This window comes from Pinus tabuliformis, chromosome Q (assembly GCF_031772625.1).
Source record: "Pinus tabuliformis cultivar Carrire ecotype Pingquan chromosome Q, CPIR1, whole genome shotgun sequence".
NCBI lineage: Eukaryota > Viridiplantae > Streptophyta > Pinopsida > Pinales > Pinaceae > Pinus > Pinus tabuliformis.
Genome location: NC_142296.1, coordinates 1,169,994,899 through 1,170,017,916, shown reverse-complemented (window position 1 = coordinate 1,170,017,916; position 23,018 = coordinate 1,169,994,899). Strand labels below are relative to the sequence as shown.

The following is a 23,018-nucleotide window of genomic DNA, read 5'->3' as shown; positions in this document are numbered from 1 at the left end:
GGGATATCGGGGCCAGTTCCACCCGAAGGGAAATATCGGGGCCAGTTCCACCCAAAGGGATATCGGGGCCAGTTCCACCCGAAGGGATCTGCCCGCCAGCCAAGGGAAATATTGGGGCCAGTTCCACCCGAAGGGGATCTGCCCACCAGTGAATCTTAACCGGCCTAACCCTGAGGGCATCAAGGAGATTTGACCCCGTAACCTCCCAACTGGGAAAGTATTTAGCAACGGGAACTCGACCAATTGAGCTATCCCTTGGGGCTTTTTTTAAATATATGATTTAACTTTTTAAATATTATTATATTTTATCTAAGTATTATATTAATATCATTAAATATTAATTTTGTAGATATATTATTTGTACATAATCTTCAACTTTTTGAGTTTTATTTGGGTATTTGATTATTATTATTCAAATTAATTAAGTGTAATATGTTTTTAAATATAATTTTTATTTTCAATTTCTCTGATATTTAAACTTAAAATTAAATAAAAATTAAATCTTACCAATTAACTAATCTATATTCCATAAATATTAAAAGTTAATAAAAAAATTTAATTTTACATCTATATTAAAAATTCTTTAAAAATACAAATAACTTACTTATATTATCCATCTACCCTCACTACTCCGATAAATAACTTTATTCACCTATGATGAACCCTGTCAGCTTACTATTTAAACCACAAATGTAGCAACATTAAAAAATATATGTGATTGTATGATCAGTAGGTAGTAATGAGATAGCATTTTAGGTTTTATATTTTTTCTAATTTTTGAGTTAATCTTGTTCAAATTTGATTAGAAAATGAGAAAATTTTAATTTTAATTCTTCACATACTAAATCCATTTTTCACATTTAAAAGCAAAATTTAAATAACGAAGCATTAGCATTTGTGTACCTAAAATCAGGTCATTGGGTTTTCCGAATGAAATAGTCTATAACGCGACTTTTTGAAAGCCTTTTCGGCGGGTTTTTCCGGTCGAAATCCGGCAGAAATTTCTTGGAATCGCAAATTTGATAGCTAGTTTCTGCACAATGAAAGCATCCCAGGGGTTTTCGAGGGTGCTGAATCCAAATATGCAGTTAAAAAACCATTTTAACTGCAACAAATCAAGATTTAACCTCAATTTCTTCCGCCGGATTCCGTCACCGAAATCTCCAAAAAGTCACATTATAAACAACTCCTTTGCGAATGAATATTCTATGATGTGACACACAGCTTTGAAGCCAAAGCACGGCTTGCAGACAAACTTTCTATGACTGTGATGAATAGTTTATGATGACCCACATGTTTGGGAAGCCAAAGCATTGTTTGCATGAACAATTTTCTATGGTTGTTAGAGTACTCGCACTACGTCAACATTTGCTCTTTGTAGCTCCCTTTTTCGCGACTATTGCTTTGCTCCCGAGTGCCGCGTTTTCTTATTTATATGTTCCGGGTGTTTATATGCAGAACCAAGCAATCTTGAATTCTTTCGTTCTAGATTTTAAATACCATAAGTGACACCGTTGGAGTTGGAAATATTGACATAATTTTCTCTGTTCAGTTAATTGTGAGAAGCCATTATGTTTGGGTCGGTGGGATTTTATCGGATGATTTAGTGAGCGGTTGAGAGGATCATGTTGTGGAGTTCAAGAAGATTTCAATCTGTTTCACAAAGATCCCACATTCATATAACTCAATATTTCATATTTTCTTCCAATGGTTATCATGCTAACACAATTATTTTTGTGATGTTATCCAATTGGAGATATGTTCATGTTATGAAGTGGTAGAACACATGTCTATTGTGCACAAGGTAGCTCATGCAAGAGGTAATACGCATTATTATGCTTTACACACTGGTGACCCTTGCATGGAAAAACAAATTAGAGAATAAGAACTATAAAGAGAAAGTGTAGAACCTAGATTGGCGTAGAAGGCCATAAGAGAGCAATAAGAGTAAGCATGCTAGGAAGCTTAAAATTGTATGTATTTGTTACTATGTAGATGCTTGAGAAGGTGAGCAAACTTTTGTGGGAAAAATCTAAAAGGAAGAAACTAGATAGATTTTTTTTGAACAAATTGAAGAACATTTGTAAGGAATATTTAGAAACCCGATTATTAGCATATACATGAAGGCATAAATATATATTTATAAGGGACTACCATGTAAACGAGGTATATTTTTCATGGCGTTGAAGAGACAGAAAGTCCCAACGTTGGATTGATGATTGGAATTGTTCTGTTGAATGTTTTGATATGAAATCTTGGTTGAGCAAGAGAATAATGGGTTAGATTCAGGAGAAAGAACTTTGAGACTCGTTCCTTCACCTTGGTGGCCCTAAAACCTAACACAAAGGAGTATTATAGATGTATTGTTGTGTGTAAATTCTCTCACATGCAACCGGTTACATGAATGTATTCCATTGATTAAGAGGTATTCATGTGTTTTCTAAGATCACATAGGTTGACTAATTTGAGGTATTCATGTGTTTTAAATGAAGATGACACAGGTTGACTAAATTGAGACATTGTGATAAGAAAATGGCCTTTTGGATTCATAAGAATTATGATTTTTAATTTGTTTTGTGATTGAAAATGGTTAAATTGCTCATGATGAAGTGGCATTGTACCTACCAGAAACAAGCAGACATTGTCATCTAGTGGTATGATTCCATGTGGAAAAACATATAAGCCCAATAAGTCCTATAGAGAAAGGAAATAAATTAAATGGAAAAGGTTAGGGAAAATGGAGGAATGAAGCAATACAAAAAATAAAAGGAAAAAGAAAAGGGTAAAGGAATAAAAATTAAAGGAAAGAAAGGAGAATAGGGATGATAGAAGTGTGGGCTTCTTATTCGACCATTCATTAGAATGTAAAAATGTATCTGACATAAGTGATAAATGAATCAACTATTCCATAAAGTAGTGTAGTTCTCAAGAAAAGAATAAATTTTGTTTTTTAATTCTCAATGGATAAGGGAGAAAATTGGATAGGCTGCAAAGGATCCCAAATTATAATACCTCCTATAACGCCTTTGTATGCACTATGAAGGAATTAGTATTGTGACATTGTAATCCCAAAGTATTGGCTTCTCATTTCTCTCTCAATAATGATATCTAGGCATGTAATTTAAGAAAATTTATACATATGTCCACCTTGCAACTAACGTCTCAAGGTACACTGGAAGATCAATCCTCACTTCTCCCCTGAAATAAATATGAGGGTAGAAATTCGGAGTTATATCTCACCAACATGGAATAATAGACTCTATGTGATACATAGGTGTGTATTACACACCCTTCTATCTAAATAAATATGATTTAAACATAGGTGTTGTATATATTTTGCCTAAGAGAAATAACTAACATGCAGGTTTGATTCATTGAACGAATAATGGATGAAGTTAACCATTAACTTAGCTACATATCCATTCAATAATCCAATGACACGTGTGAACATAGAATCCACCAAAATGAATAACCCAATAGGATGAATATTAGTCATAAAAATGTTTCAAATACAAAAATTCCATAACTTGAAGCAAATTATGTTTAAAAAGTTCATCCATTGCAAAAGGATTGGGACGATAGTTTTGTTGTATTTTGTTTCTTCAAAGCTGGGTTGTGCTTAGGTTGGTGCTAGCCCACATGTTAGATGAGAGAGTGACCTACCCATCAATAGAATTTTGTCACTGGGTTGTGAGAGAACTTGTTTGAGCCTAAACATCCCTTAGGGTAGTGTAACCAAACAATTTTCTCCCACCCTCAACCCCTCCTCTAAGATTTGAGCTTGAGACTTGATGGAGACTAATCCACTCACAATCCAATTTATGTACAGCTCAAGGGCACTACATGATTATGGGATAATGGATTTGAACTCATTTGTGTAGTGGTTTAGTAAAATTTAATAACAAAATTCAATCATCACATAAATTTGAACATTTTTATGTTTATTGATTTAATTAGCTAATGATTTTTCCTAAAACATGACGAGATAGTGAAAATTTAAACATTTTAATTATTTAAAATATATTTTCCAATAAAATTGAAAAGGATGTAATATGAATTAAAATTTGTATATATTAAAATATGATATGAATGATAATATCTATATGATATAAATTATTCTCTTTTGACTCTATGAACGTAGGCTTAGAATCACACTTTAAAATTAGAAAGTCGAGTTGTTGGGGATTAAGTATCTTCCTTTAGTTATGGTGAAGAAGATAATTGAAATTCATTATTGGCACCAAAAATTAGCATAAAATTGATGGACGGAAAACCAATGAGAAACTCAAAGAAATGGGTAATGCTTAGTGGTAGTAGGGAATGCCTAATAACATATTTTTAGAATATCTTCCACCCATGCAAAGTTACTAACATATTTACTTTCTTGTTGTATTAAGTTATTATTTATTGGTTTTATGTTCCACATAAAAAACATGGAAAATATTATTTCCATAAATTTAACATGAGATTGCACAATAAACAAAAAAAAATAAATAAATAAAATAAAAAATAAATACTAACCAAGTGAAATAACCCTTCTTAGGATAAGCTTTCCATCTACTATTATGTTATTCCTATTACCTGTCTCAAAGGTCTATATATTTATGCAACTTAAATTCAAGGATCATTTAGTGACTATACCTTACATAATTCATCAAGAAGAAAACTTTGTGAATGTAACTTAGTTCAAGCTGAACAAGCTTGGATTTGTATATCCCTCACTAATAGAAATTGCATGAAAAAAATAGTTACCATCAACAAGCAACTATTGAAAGCTTGAAACTAGGCATGAGTTGAGCTTCACTAATCCAAATTAGATTACAAGAGTAGTTACTATCAACAAGCAACTATTAAACACTTGAGACTCGGCACGAGATTTTAAACGAAAATGTTCTGAATATATATGAATAAATATAAATAAATACCTCACATAATTGAAAAAGTGTACATGAACTTAAACCTTATAATAGCAAAGGTTCTATTCCTTAAATTCATTTCATAGTTATTTCAGATTCACCAGTATAAATACACCCCTTATTACTCATTCTATAAATACAACCTCCCGCCTTTCGTTATAAAGTATGTATTATAATCTAAAAACACATTAAAATTTGGATAAGTGATATTAAAAGTGCATTTGAGCATACTTTCACTACATCAACCTCTCATGTGCAATCCACTGAACATTTAGGGACTACATGTACCTACATGAAATTTATTTCAATAATTGTTTGTTACGTTTATATGAAATGTATTATTTTATTTTTTTTCGAAGGTGGCAAAGCCTATCAAATTCAAGTGTCAAACCAACAGTTAGGACAACCATCTCTAGCTGCTATCCGCGAATGTTCGTTTGACTCATCACTGTTATCAAGGAAAACCACGCCACCTGTAATAACCCGCTGGTGGTCCGTAAGGGAGCAGGCTTTCACTCCTGCTAGATGCCTCTGGGTCTTGGGCGGTTAACCTGTTTCTTTACGTCCGAGGAAGACGAGCTCTTAGCCAAGCAGAAGCAGTTTTACGGCATACTCCAGGCCGAATATATGAAATGTATTATTAAAAATATATGTTTTATTATATACTTAAAACATATATTTTTAATAATACATTTAACATATATTTTTAATAAATGTATTATTAAAAATATATGTTTTATTATATACTTAAATTGTTATTTATTTCTGAAATATAAATAATTTTAAATTTATATATATAATACTGAATAAAGCCATTGAGATGTAGGTGGGTCACGTGCTAGTGTGATAGGACTGCTGATATGATTATAATTTTCATTTGAGCGCTAAGTAAATGATATACCTACTAGGTTTCTCATGGATAGCCATTAGGCCATAAATACTCTAACAATGTATTCATTCACAAACTCTTTGGTGCTCTATATATATTAATTTTTATTATAATTAAATTACTTCTCATTTAAATATAATTAACTTTTATTATAATTAAATTAATTAATTATATATATATATATATATTTTTGATAAAAATAATAATAATAATAAACTTTTATTATAATTAAATTAATTATATATATAGATATTTATTTTTTTAATAACAATAATAATAATAAAGTAGGAATTTACGTAAGTTATTTTTTATTAAATTTTTTCAACGTACGGATATAATCAAGTCGCCTCTTTATGTATAAGTCTAATTAGAATGAAAGTGGAGTGGAGCTAAGTTTACTCCATGGATAAAATTATGGGCATTTATGCACTCACATCAACGAGTTATGTTACTTTTTTAAAGGTTAAAACAATGGAATTAACTACCTCATGTACATCTAAGAAGCATTGGGAAAACCTACGAAAATCGCTGGTTCAGATCGAAGGCATGAGGTTGAGGTTATCGGTGTGTTCAGTGACTACCGAGTGGTTAGACTTCCAAGGCTCAGCTTTTCGCACCAGATGACCAAACTTGTGATGGTTTACACGATATCGAAAGTACTTGTGCATTGCAGGGCCCTCACCTCTACCTCCCCCTGCGTCCCCTATTCCTCCTCCCTTTTGGACTTCCCTCCTTCGACTCTCGGCCCTACTTCTTCCCATTTTCACTTTGGGTCGGAGGAATCTGAGGACCCTCCTTGCTTCTATCCTCCACGTCATCTTGATGCATCCCCACCCCTTTTTGCCTCCGCTACTCGGTCCCACTCTTCAGTATCGAAGGTGAGCGACCAAGCCTCACATCCCTCCCCCAACTGGGAACTAGAGGCCCTAAATTTCCCCCCGTTCGGTACCACTTACCATTATAAAATGTGGATATTAAGTCTGATTGCTCCCTACTCCTGTTCCGACATCGATTTGCAACACAGGAAAAAGCGGGCAGCCAAATTTAAGAAAATATTTATTTGTAACTTGAAGGGTCAAATGGAATCCCCTAGGGTGGTTGATCTCATGGCCACTAATCAAATTGGTTCTACATTTACTCCCGTCGATGATAATTCTTAGTCCCTTAGAGTGAAAACCCTGGTGGATAGGTTTTCCCCATGATTATTCTTTCTCTTAATATCTAGCCTCTCGGAGCACCCCACAAGTTCTACTCCATTCGCAGTTCGATCTCCCTGAACAACCCCTCCCTCATCCTCCAACTAGAAACCATGATCTCCCGAGACAAGTCCTAGGATATTCTCATTTCACTCTATCCTCATTGGTTCACGTGTGCCACCAATTCATTAGGTATCTCCAGGGTCCTGGGTGTTGTCCGTGTTGGAAATAATAATCCCAACCACCGCCTTAAACACACTGACAAACACCATGCTTGCCGAATCAACCATTGCACGGTTGCGATTTTGTTTGCAGGCGAAAGGACAAAAGTCAGAGAATAAGTACAAACCATTCAGCAACACATCACAGAAGTTAAGGCATTTAATGAAGTTTATTAAATAATTATGGACAAGCACTCACTCCGAGACTATTGCCCACACTCCATAACCCCTGCAAGTTTAGAAAACTATTTATTATTTAAAATCACCCATGTTGGATATTAATTATTTGCTTTGTCATGTAATTAATGTCAAACTTGTATGTTGAGATAAATATGGATGTAAAATTCATTTTTTTTATGTTGGGCAAGTTAAAGAGTGAGAGTCTGTGAGGTAGTGAGGAGAAAATCATGTAGGAAATATTGGTGGGTCTGTGAAAACCAGTTTTATGGAGTTTTACAGAAGTTTACTCCTGTAACCATAGTAATGCATAAATCACAATGAGTTTGTTATGTTTTTCACTTGGCGCTGCAACCTCCATTTATCACGTGAATGTATTTCCTTATGTTTTAACATATAATATAAAGTGTGTCTTATTGCGTTATGGTATTAATCTTTTACAAGTAAATTTACTGCAACCTTTTTTGTTTTACTATGTTTTGCTGCAACCTCCATTTATCACGTGAATGTATTTCCTTATGTTTTAACATATAATATAAAGTGTGCCTTGTTGCGTTATGGTATTAATCTTTTACAAGTAAATTTACTGCAACTTTTTTATTTTACTATGTTTTGCTATTTCATGTGTTTAATTAAGCCCCTGTGTGGTTGCAATATCCTTCTCGCAACCTATTTCTGAGCCAGTTGACTTTGCCACAACCGAATTTCTGAGTGAGACTCCTCTCCTTTGCCCTCGTAAAAAATTTCCAACATGGTATCAGAGTAGATTAAACTCTATTAGTGTAAAAAACAAGTGTTTTTACTTGCAGTTAAATTGTTTTGAGGGAAAATTGTTTTTTAGCATATTTACTAGCAGGTAGAAGGTTTGTTTTATTTACACTCAGAAATGACAACATCAAGCACAAGCTTAACTAATCCTCAAATACCCCAATTTAATGGCAAAAACTATGATTATTGGGCTATTACAATGAAGGTCTTGTTTTCGTCTCAAGACATTTGGGATTTGGTGGAGAATTGTTTTCAAGAACCAGCAGATGCAACAACATGCAATGCCTTGCTCAAGAAGAATGAGATCTGTTGAGGGACAACGAGAAGAAGGATTCAAAAGCCCTGTTCTATATTTTTCAAACAGTTCATGAAAGTATTTTCCCAAGGCTTGCAGTAGCAATGAAGTCCAAGAAAGCATGGGACAATCTCCAGATAGCCTACCAACACATGGCAAAAGTCAAGACAAAAAAATTGCAAATGTTGAGAAGATGTTTTGAAACACTTTGTATGAAAGAGTCTGAGAATGTGGACCCATTTTCTACACATGTAATGGGGTTGGTTACTCAAATCAAGTCTCATGCTGAGACACTTGAAGAAAGGAGAATAGTTGAGAAAGTTTTGAGAAGTTTGCTAGCAAGGTTTGATGCCATTGTTGTGGCCATAGAAGAGGCAAAAGATCTCTCATAGTTCCTAGTGGATGAGCTTCATGCATCACTGATTTTTTATTAAAATAGACTGAATATTGAAGCAAGCTCCTCACTGGAGCATGTCTTCAAGACACAAGTTTCCTTTGGTCAAGGTTGAGGCAGAGCAAGATCATATACTAGAGGAAGAGGAAGAAGCCCACACAGAGGTGGAAAAAGCACCCCTTCAAGCTCAAGTGGAAGAGGCAGTAATCAAAATTCAAGTCAAGGCCCAAACCAAAATCAAGCACAAGGTCATAGGTATGATAAATCTCAAGTTCAATGTCATTACTGTAAGAAGTATGGTCATTATGCAAATGAATGTAGAAACAAGCAATATGACATTAGTAACAAACCAAGTGTAAATTTTAGAAAAGAAAATCAGAACCATGATAGCATGTTTTTAGATTGTAACATAGCACAAGAAAAACAAAGTGATATATGGTAGCTAGATTCAGGCTGTAGCAACCACATGTCAGGGAACATAGAAATGTTTTCCAATCTAGATTAAAGTGTGAAATCTGAGGTGACATTGGGGACTAATAGTAAAGTCTCTATCATGGGCAAAGGAAGAGTTAATATCCTAACAAAGAAGGGGGAGAAGAAGTACATCTCAGATGTCTACTTTGTCCCTGGCTCAAAGCATAACCTCATACACATTGGACAACTCATGCAAAAGAGCTACAATGTCTTCTTCAAAAATGATATGTGCACAATTTCAGATAGGCCTCCAAGCAGACAACTGATTGCAAAGGTTCAGATGACAAAAAATAGAATGCTTCCCCTAAATATAAGATTAGATTTGAAGGAAGAAGGTGCACAAGCACAACTATCAATAAACTCACAAGAGGATGGAAGAAAAGAGGCAGTTGTCACACAAGTGAACTATCAAGAAAAGGTAAAAGATGAAAATTGGTTATGGTATTTGAGATTTGGATATCTCAACTTTGGAGGTTTGGATTTGTTGCATAGGAAAGGCATGGTGAAGGGTTTGCCACTCATAGAAAAAATGGACAACCTATGTGAAGGATGTATCTTGGGCAAGCAACATAGAGAGACATTTCCGGCAGAAAAGTTGATAAGAGAATAATCAACCTTGGAGATTATCTACTCAGATTTATGTGGACCAATGCCAACATAATCAATTAGTGGCAGCCACTATGTATTGACCTTCATAGATGACTACACAAGGAAAACATGGGTCTATCTCCTAAAACAGAAGAGTGAAGTGTTTGAGCGGTTTTGCCAATACAAAGCTCTTGCTAAGAAGCAAAGTGGACACCACATCAAAGTCCTCACGACCGACAGAGGTGGAGAATACATCTCAAATGATTTCCTTCATTTTTGTAGGGAACATGGAATTCACAAGCAATTTATAACAAGATATACACCTCAGAAAAATGGTGTGGCGAAAAGGAAGAACATGACCATTATGGAAATGGCAAGGAGTGTTTTGAAGGCAAAGCATTTTCCAAATGATTACTGGGTTGAAGTTGTCGCTTGTACAGCGCATATCTTGAATATATATGTTCAACCAAAAGTGTGAATAATGTAGTTCCTAAAGAGGCATGGAGTGGAAGAAAGCGTAGTGTCACACACATGAGAGTTTTTGGTTGTGTGGCATATGCACATGTCCTGGACGAGTTGAAGAAGAAGTTGGACAACAAGGGGGAGAAATGTATTTTTGTTGGATACAGTGATGAATCCAAAGCATACAAACTCTACTATCCATTAACCAAGAAGGTCATAATCATCAGAGATGTGTAGTTCATAGAAGAGGAAGCGTGGAATGGAAGTTTAAAGAACACAGTCAATGTCAAATCAGTATACCACATGAGGACAAAGAGGAATTGGTAGTAGCGAGCAATTCCTCAACAATGACTCCCTCTACTCCTATTCAAGCACAACAAAGCACACAACAAGTAACACCATTAACAAATAATAGGACAGCGTTGTGCAGTCAAGAAAGTGCTTCTCCAAGCATGCCTCGGAGCACAACACCAGGCAACATGTCAAGCCCATCTTCAACAAGCACAAGAAGACCAAAATTCAAAAATTTAAATGAAATTTATGAGCAAGATGAAGTAGATAATAGTGCTGGTCTGAATTTCTTATTTACATTATTTTGTCATGTAGATGACCCAATCCATTTTGAAGACACAGTCAAAGAAGAAAAATGGGTTGCAGCAATGGAGGAAGAAATAGAAGCAATATAAAAGAATGACACATGAGAGCTAGTGGACTTGCCACAAGGAGACCAATTCATTGGAGTGAAGTGCGTCTATAAGACCAAAAGCAACATTGAGGGGAAGATTGAAAGGTACAAATCAAGGCTAGTTGTCAAAGGATACAAGCAACAACAAAGAAGAGATTATGCAAAGACGTTCACGCCAGTCACAAGGATGGAGACGACGCGTACAGTTATGGTAATTGTTGCACAATATAAATGGAAAGTGTATCAACTGGACGTGAAGTCAACATTCTTGAATTGAGTGCTGAAAGAAGTGTATGTTGCGCAACCACCTGGCTATGAGGTAGAATGCCAAGAAGACAAAGTGTATCTGTTGAGGAAAGCTTTTTATGGGCTGAAGAAAGAACCGTGTGCATGGTACAACAAGATAGATGCTTACTTGTTGGACAATGGTTTTAGCAAATGTGACGGTGAACCTACTTTCTACATCAAAGAGAATGATGGTAAAATTCATATTGTAATCTTATATGTAGATGATTTGATTTTTACAGGCAGTGATGATTTCCTCATCACTGATTTCAAACAAATCATGAAGAACGAATTTGAAATGACTAACTTGGGGTTGTTAAGATATTTTTTGGGCATAGAAGTGAAGCAAACAGAAAATGGTATTTTTATTTCTCAAGCAAAGTATGTAGCAAACATTTTGGAGAGGTTTAAGATGCAGAACAACAAGCCTGTACCAACTCCAACTGTCATGGAATTGAAGTTGAAGAAAGAAGATTGTAGCAGAAATATCAATCTGACATTATACAAAATCATGATAGGCATCTTGATGTATTTGACTACTACTAGGCCAGATATAATGTATGCAGTGAGTTTGGTGTCAAGGTTCATGGAAACACCCAAGGAAACACATTGGCAAGCAGCGAAAATGATTCTAAGGTATGTTAATGGGACAAAATAGTATGGTGTTTTGTACACCGCAACAAGTGATTTCAGGTTAGTTGGTTACACTGACAGTGATTGGGGAGGAAGTGTTGATGACAGAAAGAGAACGTCGGGATATGTTTTTAATTTGAGCTCCAGAGTTGTTTCATGGGACTCTAAGAAGCAGCCGAAATTTTCATTGTCAATAATAGAAGCTGAATATGTCTCCACAACAATAACAGCGTGTCAGGGAGCTTGGATGAGAAAGATGTTGAGGGATCTTCGCCACGACCAAGAGAGAACGACAACTATTTTCTGCGACAAGACACCTGCAATTACATTATCAAAGAATTTTGTTTTTCACAAGAGGACCAAGCATATAAATGCTAAATATCATTTTATTGGAGAGTTGATTAATAATGATGAAATTGTGTTGCAGCACTGCACATCACATGAAGAGTTTGTTGATATTTTCAGAAAGCCATTAGCACGTGAAATTTTTGTTTATCTGAGAGATTGTTTGGGAATTGTGAATGGTGGCAGTTGTAATTAAGGGAGAGTGTTGGAAATAATAATCCCAACCACTGCGTTAAACACACTGACAAACACCATGCTTTCCCAGTCAAACACTGCACAGTTGCGATTTTGTTTGCAGTCAAAAGGACAAAAGTCAAAGAAGAAGTATAGCATGGACCATTCCACAACACATCATAGAAGTTAAGACATTTAATGAAGTTTAGTAAATAATTATGGGCAAAAATTCACTCTGCGACTATTGCCCAGAGTCCACAACACCTGCAAGTTCAGAAAACCATTTATTATGTAAAATCGCCCATGTTGTGTATTAATTATTTTCCCTGTCATGTAATTAATGTCAAACTTGTATGTTGAGATAAATATGGATGTAAAAGTCATTTTGTATGTTGGGCAAGTTAGAGAGTGAGAGCCTCTGAGGTAGTGAGGAGAAAATCGTGGAGGAAATATTGGTGGGCATGTGAAAACTAGTTTTACAGAAGTTTACTCTGCAACCCCAGTGATGCGTAAGTCACAGTAAGTTTTTTTTGTTTCTCACTTGGAGTTGTAGCCTTCATTTATCAAGTGAATGTATTTCCTTATGTTTTAACATATAATATAAAGTGTGGCTTGTTGCATTATAGTATTAATCTTTTACAAATAGATTTACATCAATCTTTTTTGTTTTACTCTGTTTTGTCGTGAGCTATTTCCTGCATTTAATTAAGCCCTTGTATCATTGCAATATCCTCGCCGCAACCTATTTCTAAGCCAGTTGACTTTTCCACAACCGAATTTCTGTGTAAGACTTCTCCCCTGTGCCCTCATAAAAATTTTCCAACAGTTTGGAATCCTCGACACATCTCACTAAAGGCAAACATGTCGTGTGCAGGGATACTAATTTTGGGACACGAGTTGGTCTCCTCCCACAATCTATGCATTTTGACCTCATATGCACCATATTCTGATAGAAGATGCTCATGGGATCATGTTTCAGCCTTTGATCTGCTGGGAATTTTGTCACTTATCATTGTTGGGGATCTCAACTTTACTTTGGAATCTGAGGATATTTGGAAATTTTGTCACTTATCATTGTTGGGGATCTCAACTTTACTCTAGAATCTGAGGATATTTGGAGTGACAATACTCTCTGAGAAAAAATGGCTCAATACTTTTTGGATTTGATGGATTCTCATGCACTTTCTGATGTTGTACCTCACCCCTTGGGTCCTACCTCGCGGAATGGCCGGACCGACTCCTATGGTATATCGAAACGACTTGACCATTTTCTCATCAATCAGTCCCTTTACAATGAAGTGGTGGGCATGCCATCTTTTATCATTTCCTCTTACTTTTTTTAATCATATGTCGATTTTCCTCACACGGGAACCCTTGGCCACACATCGAATCTATCCATTTAAATTCAATTCACTTTGGCTACAATCACATGCTTTCTATGAGTTGGTTTACAGGGTTTGGTCACTATGCCTGACCCTCCCCTCATCGCGTCGTTTATCTTTCCTACATGGGAAGCTATCTACATTGAAACAGGATGTTAGACGCTGGGCAAGGGCTCAAAAACTATCGGAGATTCGCGAACTATTGGACTTTGAGGATTTCCTTCGGTTATACAATGATCCCTCTGATCAACTCTATTTTTTGGAGCAGTGCAAACAACTTATCTTGGATATGGAGGAAAATAAGAGGGCCATCCTCTTGTCATAGGAGGCTTCCATTCAACTTAATAGTTGTGCCACTTGGGTGGCATTGGGTGATCGAAATTCCAAATTATCCCATTTACAAGCCAATCTCGAGAAATAGTAAAATTCCATCCGTGACATTTGTAAGGACTCTAGACACCACATATCTCCACAATGGTATGATATTGTCCACTTTGGACCTAGGCCCTCATGGATTTGCTTTGGGACTTACCCGAAAAGGCCTCATACCAATGGAGATATTTGTCCATCCTTATCTACCCATGATCCTCCCCACTTCTAGTCAATGTGGGACTTTGGTCGTATACCCAACAATCCTCCCCTGGATCAAAGGACCATCGAGCCTCCCCTTAAACGATTATCCATCCATCCACTCTCTACCAACCAGGATTCTCCACTCCAATGCGTTGGAAGCACACGCCTTACATGGAACACCACCTGCCTCGAGAGCTTGCTCTATCCCAGGTCAACTCTTCTTCACTGTGTTGGGACCAGGACACGTCCATGAAGAATCCGGAGCACATCGCCTGTCTAACCGAGCTCATCCACGAATCCCATCGTGATATTACCGGGGCCCACCACCTTTGTTCGCCATTCCGAGGATTCATCCACTTTGGCTAACTTCGGAACTTGGCTCCAATACCACTTGTAAGGACTCTGGACACCACATATCTCCACAATGGTATGATATTGTCCACTTTGAACCTAAGCCCTCATGGATTTGCTTTTGGACTTACCCCAAAAGACCTCATACCAATCGAGATATTTGTCCATCCTTATATACCCATGATCCTCCCCACTTCTAGTCAATGTGGGACTTTGGTCGTATACCCAACAACATTTGGAATAGTGACAAAAAAATTATTGAGTCTCGATTACAGTTGTAATCAGAGGTGGCTAGACACTTCGGCAACTCCTTCCGGGAACATAATTTGGATTTCTTAACATAGATCAACTTCCTAGCACACTTACCCAATATATTTTTGCAGGAGGATAATGATTTAGTGGGTTGTCCTGTTACTAAGGAGGAACTCCTAACGGCATTGAAGGGTTGTCATATAGCGGTATTGAAGGGTTGTCCCGATGAGAAGAGTCCGGGACCTGATGGATGGGGGGTAGAACTCCACATACATTTCTTTGAACTTATGTCGTTAGAGCTACTGGCTGTTGTTGAGAAGATTGGCATCCTTGCATTTCTTTTCGGGGCCATCAACACCACATTCAATGCTCTCATCTCAAAGAAATCTCTTCCTGTATCATTTGTAGACTTTTGTCCTATCTCTTTATGTAACTATGTTTACAATATGATCCCCAAAGTCATTGCTAGCAAGATGAAGGGGATTTTGTCCTCTCCTCATTCTCCTTGTCATGGATAGTTTGAGTCAAATGATGAGGGTTGCTCGAGAACAGGGCCCTATTCGAGGTATCGTTATTTCCAACCACTGTGTCATCACCCATTTGATGTTCGTTGATGACCTATTATTTGGGGGTACAGCCAATCTAGAGGAATGGTCATGCATACACAGTGTCATGTGTTCATTCAACATAGCCTGATTAAACATGAATTGTGCGAAATCTTGCCTCATCCATGGATACTGTGATGTGAATGTTATCCGGGAGATATGCAACATTTTCAAGATCGGTTCGTCTCCACTTGCGCTCAGGTTTGTGTACCCTGGATTCAAAATCAAACCCAATAAATATCTTGTTCAAGATTGGGATTGGCTCATTGATCGTTTTTCAAATCATCTTTATGGGTGGAAGCATCGCTGGTTAACTTTGGGAGGTAGGCTCACACTGATTAAATCTGTGTTTCAAAATCTTACGGTTTATTGGATGCATATATATCAATTATCCATGGTGGTGATAAACAAACTGGATTCTATTATGGCCAGATTTGTGTGGTCAGGTGCTCTTAATGAAGATAAAATTAACCTGGTCCTGTGGAGCGCCTACAAGGCTGATTAGTTAGAAATAATGGAGAAATGGTTATGTGGTTGTAACGTACCTTCTTAGTTTAGGAGTTGTTCCTAGAATTTAGGAGGTTGGTTTCAGCTACCTATTTTTCAGTCATGTATTTAATATGTAATATTCATTCATGGAATGTAGAGTGAACGAGAGAGTGAGAGTCTCCTCCTTGTATGAGTGCAGTCTCCAGGTGATGTACACACCTGTGAGCTGCAACTCCTTCTGATTAATTCAATGTTTGATTATTTTTATCTTGGTATCAGAGCTTAGGGTAGAGGTAGCCTTTATTTTTTTTTCTGGGATGTATCATTAGTTGCACATCTGCAGTGGTAGGAGTACATGTAAAGATATCTGTGTGATTAGGTGGAGCTGCAGTAACACCTGGAGCGAAAAGGCATCAAATCACTGATCATCTCTGAGCCGAAGGAAGGGTTGGAGCGAATTTTTTTTTTGGGAAGTTGCAGCAATTAGCGCGATTTTTTGAGGAACAGTCGCGCCATTAGCGCGGGTTTGAGGCTGAAAAGCGCGCCAGGAAAATCAACGACCAAATTGGTGCGGATCCGAGGCTGTAAAGCGCGCCAATTTTCCTGCACATCATAAATTTCTTTTTCCGCAATTAGCGCGGATTTTGCATTGTTCAAACTGCCAGCCCTTCCTCTCTGTAAATCTGCAATTTTTTTTGCAGATCGGAGTTGCCCGGTGGAGGCACGTGATGGTTTCTGCTCGGTGGCAGCAGATTTGATTTGCCCGGTGGTGGCAAATTAAGGATCCTTGATCAGCTCGGAGGTAGCAGATCGGATCTGCCCGGTGGTGGCGAATTGAGGTTCCGTGATCCGCTCGGTGGTAGCAGACCAGACCTGCCCGGTGGTGGCGAATCAGAGCTCTGTGATCTGTTCGGTGGAAGCAGATCAATTTTTTGCCCAGTGGTGGCACAGTGCAACTCCTCGGTCTGTTCGGTGGAAGCAGATCGCCTTTGCCCGGTGGTGGCATGTTGGAGCTTGCTTGTTGATCTGTTCGGTGGTAACAGATCGGTTTTGCCCAGTGGTGGCATAGTGAAGTCCCTGATCTGTTTGGTGATAGCAGATCGGACTTGCTCGGTGGTGGCACAGTGAAGTTCCTGATCTGTTCGGTGGTAGCAGATCGGACTTGCCCGGTGTTGGCCGGTTGGAGTGTTCAGTTGTGCGAAAATGAACAATAGTTTGGAATCATACCTCCATGAGTCTGGCAAGCTCGATGGAACAAACTTTTCCAACTGGAAGTTCAAAATGCAAACCTTGCTGGAGAGTGCGAACGCATGGTCGATCGTCTTGGGAAATGAACAGAGATCCGGAAATACAACCCAAGAACAGGACTGGGATAAGAGAGAAACAAAGGCGAAAGTCATATTGAAGATGTCTGTCAAAGACAACATTATCCCTCATATTCGAGATTGTAAGTCAGCTGCGGATATTTGGAGCACAATCAAGGGTCTGTACAAGACACAGAACACAAATCGTGTTCTAGCACTCAAGGGAAAATTGTTTGCATTAAAGATGGACGAGAATGAATCTGTTGGTGGATTCATGGCCAGAGTCAAGGATCTGAGAGACCAATTGGGAGCCATTGGAGAGAAGGTATCAGATTCAGATCTGGTTACACTCACACTGAACAGGATGACCGATGAATATCAGACATTCATCTCAGGGTTGTCAGCGAGGGAGAAAGCCCCCTCATTTGATGAGCTGACAGCGATTCTGCTCCAGGAGGAGGAGCGACGACAAAATCTGAAGACTCAGAGCAATGACCTTGCTCTGATGGCGAAGAGGCGACAGTACAGAGGAAAGCAACATCAGCACCAGCATCAGCACCAGCACCAACACCAACACCAGCAACCGCAGCAGCAGTAGCAGAAAGGGGCTAATTCCTTTCAAAGGAGGCCATCTAGAGGTATGAATGATAATTATATTAAGAGATGTTTCTACTGTAGAAAGCCTGGTCACCAGATCAGAGAGTGTTATAAGAGGCAAGCATCCTCGATACACAAATAATGGCGGATGCGGCATCCTCGATACACACAACTTTAATTTAGCTATGATCATAAAAAATAGCTAGAGGGCTATCTTTGAAGACAGAATTTGGTCTCATATTGTCCAAGGCAAATATATGTTCAGAAAACCCTTTACTATTTGGATTTGTGGTGGTGCTCGATCCCGACCAAGACCTTTGAACACTTGGAGGTGTACACGGTCAAATCTACCCTTTTTGCGTTGGGAAGTCAGGAAGGGTTACACCATTGAGGTCAGATTGGATGCCCTCTCTGGTTTTGTTGGGATAAACACACTTTAAGCCCCTCTCATTACTTCACTACATGGTTCGAGCATCTTCTTATTACAAAAGATACAATTGCCTCCTCAGATGCACTATATTGGGCAGATTCGGAAGAAGGCGGCAGACATTGGACTACAGGGAGGTCTGGCCATCGAATGGGACACTTATATTTCCAACCTTTCAGCTTCAAACATCTATCTCAGAGATCATCCGAACATAATGATATGGGATGGGGGACTAAAGAAGGGTCAACCGATTGTTCAAGAAATCTATCACTCCATCCCTAGGACCAGGCAAGCACTTGATCACTGTCTTTGGTATCAGGTATCTTGGGCATGGAGGATCCCTCTGAAACTCATTTTCTTTGGATGGTTGGCGATCCATGATCGCATCCTCACCTACAATAATCTTATCAAAAGGGAAACAGTGGTTCAGGAATTTTCCCTCTTTGTAAACTAGGGGAGGAAGATGTGGACCATCTCCTACTCGACTTCTTCCTTTGAAGGTGGATCACTGGTAAATGTTGGTTTCTTCAATCACTCGTAGGCCTTCTTCATCTCTCGTGGGCCTTTTACAATCTCTAGTAAACGTTGATTTTATTTAAATCACTCGAAGTATGGACCATTTTGTCTTTTTGGATAAATCTCTGGTATGAATTTTTGTAGTTAGTCATAGTAAGTTGTCATGCTACTCAAATAGCAAAATGTAATTTTTGTAAGGATAGTAAGACAATACATGTTCAGAAAGCAAAAAAGATGAACACAGTGATAATATGTATGTAATAGACTGGAAAGATGGGAGTCTAGATAGAAGCAAACAGTTCTATAACTGAAGTATGTACTCTCTTTTTATTTATATTAATGAAAGGATAGCGTTTTTTTCCAAGGTCATGACATGTTGTCTAACATTTTTGAAGAAGGTCCCTTCCGCCTCTGCAAAATGTTGTAGGCATTTCATTATATTGTTTTTGGAGGGTTTTGGAACATTTTGTTATGTCAAAATTGTTTATAGTTAGGTAGAGATTTGTTGGAATCACATTTTTAGCAATAACATGTTTGAGTTGTGGGGTCTCCACAATTCACATGTCTCAAAGGTTTTTCAGGGTGCTAAATTCATATAAAGTAAAAAAAACCAATTTAAATAACAAAAATAAATATTTAAGAAAAAAGAAAATATCAGTCAATTCCAACCAAAATCTCCAAAAATAAAATAAAATCTAATAGTAAAATAACACCTCCAAAATAAGCAATACTGCCTGAATTTATTAAGATGGCCCATTATGCTTGGCTCATCCATTTGTATTGGCAAAATCCCTGGCATTCATAGTTTGTTGCGATTAAGAGTTGGGTCAAAATTATTCTTAGCCGGACTATATATGCCCCAGGGCTACCCAGACACGATTTCGTGATACGTCGAAAAATAAAGAAGAAAGTAAAAATAACTTCCATCAACAATGCCTGAATTTACTAAGATGGCTCATACATTTGTATCTACAATGTCCCACGCATTCATAGTCTGTTGCAATTAAGAGTTGTGTCCGCACAGATGAAAGAGAGAGAAGGGTTCCGATTGAAGATTTCATATGGCGACGGACTGTTGAAGATATCCCTTACCTGGACTTCAAGCCAGGTCGGTTTTATGGCCACAATTATACTCAGGTTTTTGAATCTATGTTTCCTATCCTAAGCCTTTAGCCATAGATTTATCACCTACCGAAGGATTATTTTAGATATGGTAATACTAATAACTAGTTAAATATATTTTTGAGAGATATAGGTAGTGATAAAGTTGAAAGTGTAGGGAACTTTGAAATTCAGTTTTATAGTTAAATATATTTTTGAGAGATATAACTATAGGTAGTGATAAAGTTTAAAGTGCAGGGGATTTTGAAATTCAGTTTTATTGTGAAGTTTGATATGTTGCGTTTGTAAAGTAATAAATTATTGGTATATTTATTTTATTAACTATTAAATATGTTTCTGATGTTATTTTAGTATTATTATAAAATATTGTATTTTTTATTTTGAAATTATTTTAAAAATTATCCATTTATCTTAATTAATGATAACATTTTAAAAAATTAAATATTATTATTCTATCCTATTTCTAAACCTTTTGGTCATAAAAGCATCCAAAGATGATCCAACACTAAATAAATAAAACTCTGAATTATGTACAAGTAAATTTCTTTCATCCAAAAATATTTGAGCTTTCCTATCATATTTCCTAAGGAGATTAAATTCGGAATCTTTATGTTCAACTGCATATTTCTGGGCATTATGAAGATATAAGGGAGTAAACAAAGTTAATTATCGGCAATTAAATGCTATACATACCGTAGATGTGCCCAGCGAGGTCTCGGTAACGAATGTGTCGCTTGCCTCCAGTTTCGTGGAGTCGTGCAAGGAGGTGATTTGCATAGAGAGATATTGAGGCAGCTACTATCGATCCCAGGACGCCCCCTATCCAACCCAAGGGAACCATGATAATTCTTGAATATGCCAGTACAAAGGCGCTATTCAATGATGTTACCAGAACGAACCCTGCTTGGTACCATGCATCTGCAACAACCTCAACAATCAGTACTATTCAGTCTAAAGTAAAGTCGACCACATGTCATGCTTAATAGAAAGTTTCCATCAAATCCATGAGATGAATATCAAATTTATATTGAGAGTTGTTGTTTAAGTTTTTGGAAAGTTTCCATCAAATCCCATGGGACGAATATCAAATTTATATTGAGAGTTGTAAATTTGGCTTATTTAGGGTAAAGTGAGACAAAAATCAAATTTATTGAGGGTTGTTATTTGGGTTTATTTTCGATGAAATGAATAATAAATTTATATTGAAAATTGTTAATTGGATTTATTTGGGATAGTTGAGAAAATTGATTAGAATTTTTCTACATTCAAATTGAATTCGGATCTTATTTAATATAATGATTTCTAACAATTATATTAACATAGATATTCTTTGTATAAAATATTTTACTAACCAAAAATTCTGATCATATTTAATATAATAACTTCTAACAATTATATATATATTCTGCATATAAAATATTTTCTAACCAAAGATTCTAATCATATTTAATACAATGAATCCTAACCATTATATTAACATATATATTCTCATATAAAATATACCGAAAACAAGTTTTTAACCTCTTGATGCAAAAATAAAATAAAATATCTAGAAGTCTCTCAAGCTGCAACGTATATAGAGTTATCGATTTAGAATGAGGTGATTTACCGTTGCTTATAAGGTGAGCTGTCTCCTTCGAGGCATCGTGGTCTATTGGGTCCTCTCTGGTTGTATTAACCTGCGTGGATTCAATATCAAAATGCTGTTGCGCCATGTCGTCTGCAAAACTTGAGACCAGCTGGTTTCTCTGTTTTCCAAATTCTCCTGAAGACCGAGAGACCGCCTGGTTTTCTCTGTTATGCCCTCCCTCCTGGCAGACTCCACTCGTCTGAGTTTTGCCTTCAAGTTTCTGATTGTCTAATCTAATTAATTTATAGAGATCTTCTAACGGAAAGGTGATTCTCGATTACTGCTAGATATTTCCGCAGTGTTCATCTACGTTTCTACTGCTCCTGAACGACGGGTTTGATATGCACAGGTAATATGACAAGACCCTTCACTGAATTTCTTTCCCGGATGTTTATTTGCATGTGTGCTTTACTGAATTTCTTTGCCAGATTTCTATTTGTCCGTGTGCTTCTGAATTTCTCTCAGTCGTTGTGGAGTGACGGGTTTGACAAATATCAAATCGTGGAGTGAATATAAGTATTCAGGTGGGAGGATCACGTGTTTGCATTCTCGGAAGGGAAGTTGGGCAGCGATGTGGGTTTAAAGCTTCTCGGACTCTGGCGCTAACTATGATTGTCAGTTGGAAAGGACACAAAAAAGGCAGAAAGATTGTTTGCTTTATATCTTCTCTATACCTTTTGAATACAATTAATAATAACGAGCACCTTCTAAATCCAAAGTGGAAGGTACAATTAATAATAACGAGCACCTTTGGAATCCAATGTGGAACCCTTGAGAAAAAAATCATTTTATATTAATAAGTGTAATTTAATTTTAAAGTTATGGTAGGTCAATTTTGTACAAAATTTTTGGATTGTGAAATTTTAAAACTTTGGGGTTTTAAGGTGGTAATTTTTTTTATATAATTTTTGGATTGTAAAATTTTAAACTCTTATAGTTTTAATCACTATTTTGATATATGTACGTTTTGAATCCAAAGTGGAACCCTTGGAAAAAAATTCATTTTATATTAATAATTCTAATTTAATTGTAAAGTTATAGTTGGTCATTTTTTAATAAAAAATTTGGATTGTGAAATCTTAAACTTTTACGGTTTTAAGGTGGGTAATTTTTTTATATAATTTTTGGATTGTAAAATCTTAAACTTTTAGGGTTTTAATCACTATTTTGATATATGTAGTTTTTTTATAGTGTTGTAAAATTTGTAGAGTTTGGAATTTTAGTGTCTTAATTTAATTATTTAATAATGGATTTAATATTTTACAAAA

General features: G+C 36.7%; 1 protein-coding gene across 1 annotated transcript in view; it reads right to left on the bottom strand.

The window, feature by feature from the left end:
• Positions 1–22,113, bottom strand: part of LOC149223860 (putative proline transporter 2) — a 45,226-nt gene extending 23,113 nt beyond the window's left edge. Inside the window, exons 1-2 of the mRNA XM_089383417.1 lie at positions 21,730–22,113; positions 20,814–21,038 (exon numbers count right to left, since the gene is read on the bottom strand). Of these exons, the coding sequence (XP_089239543.1) occupies positions 20,814–21,038; positions 21,730–21,835 (331 nt within the window). The 5' untranslated portion in view covers positions 21,836–22,113. The remainder of the gene's footprint in view (positions 1–20,813; positions 21,039–21,729) is intronic.
• Between the last annotated feature and the right edge of the window lie 905 nt (positions 22,114–23,018).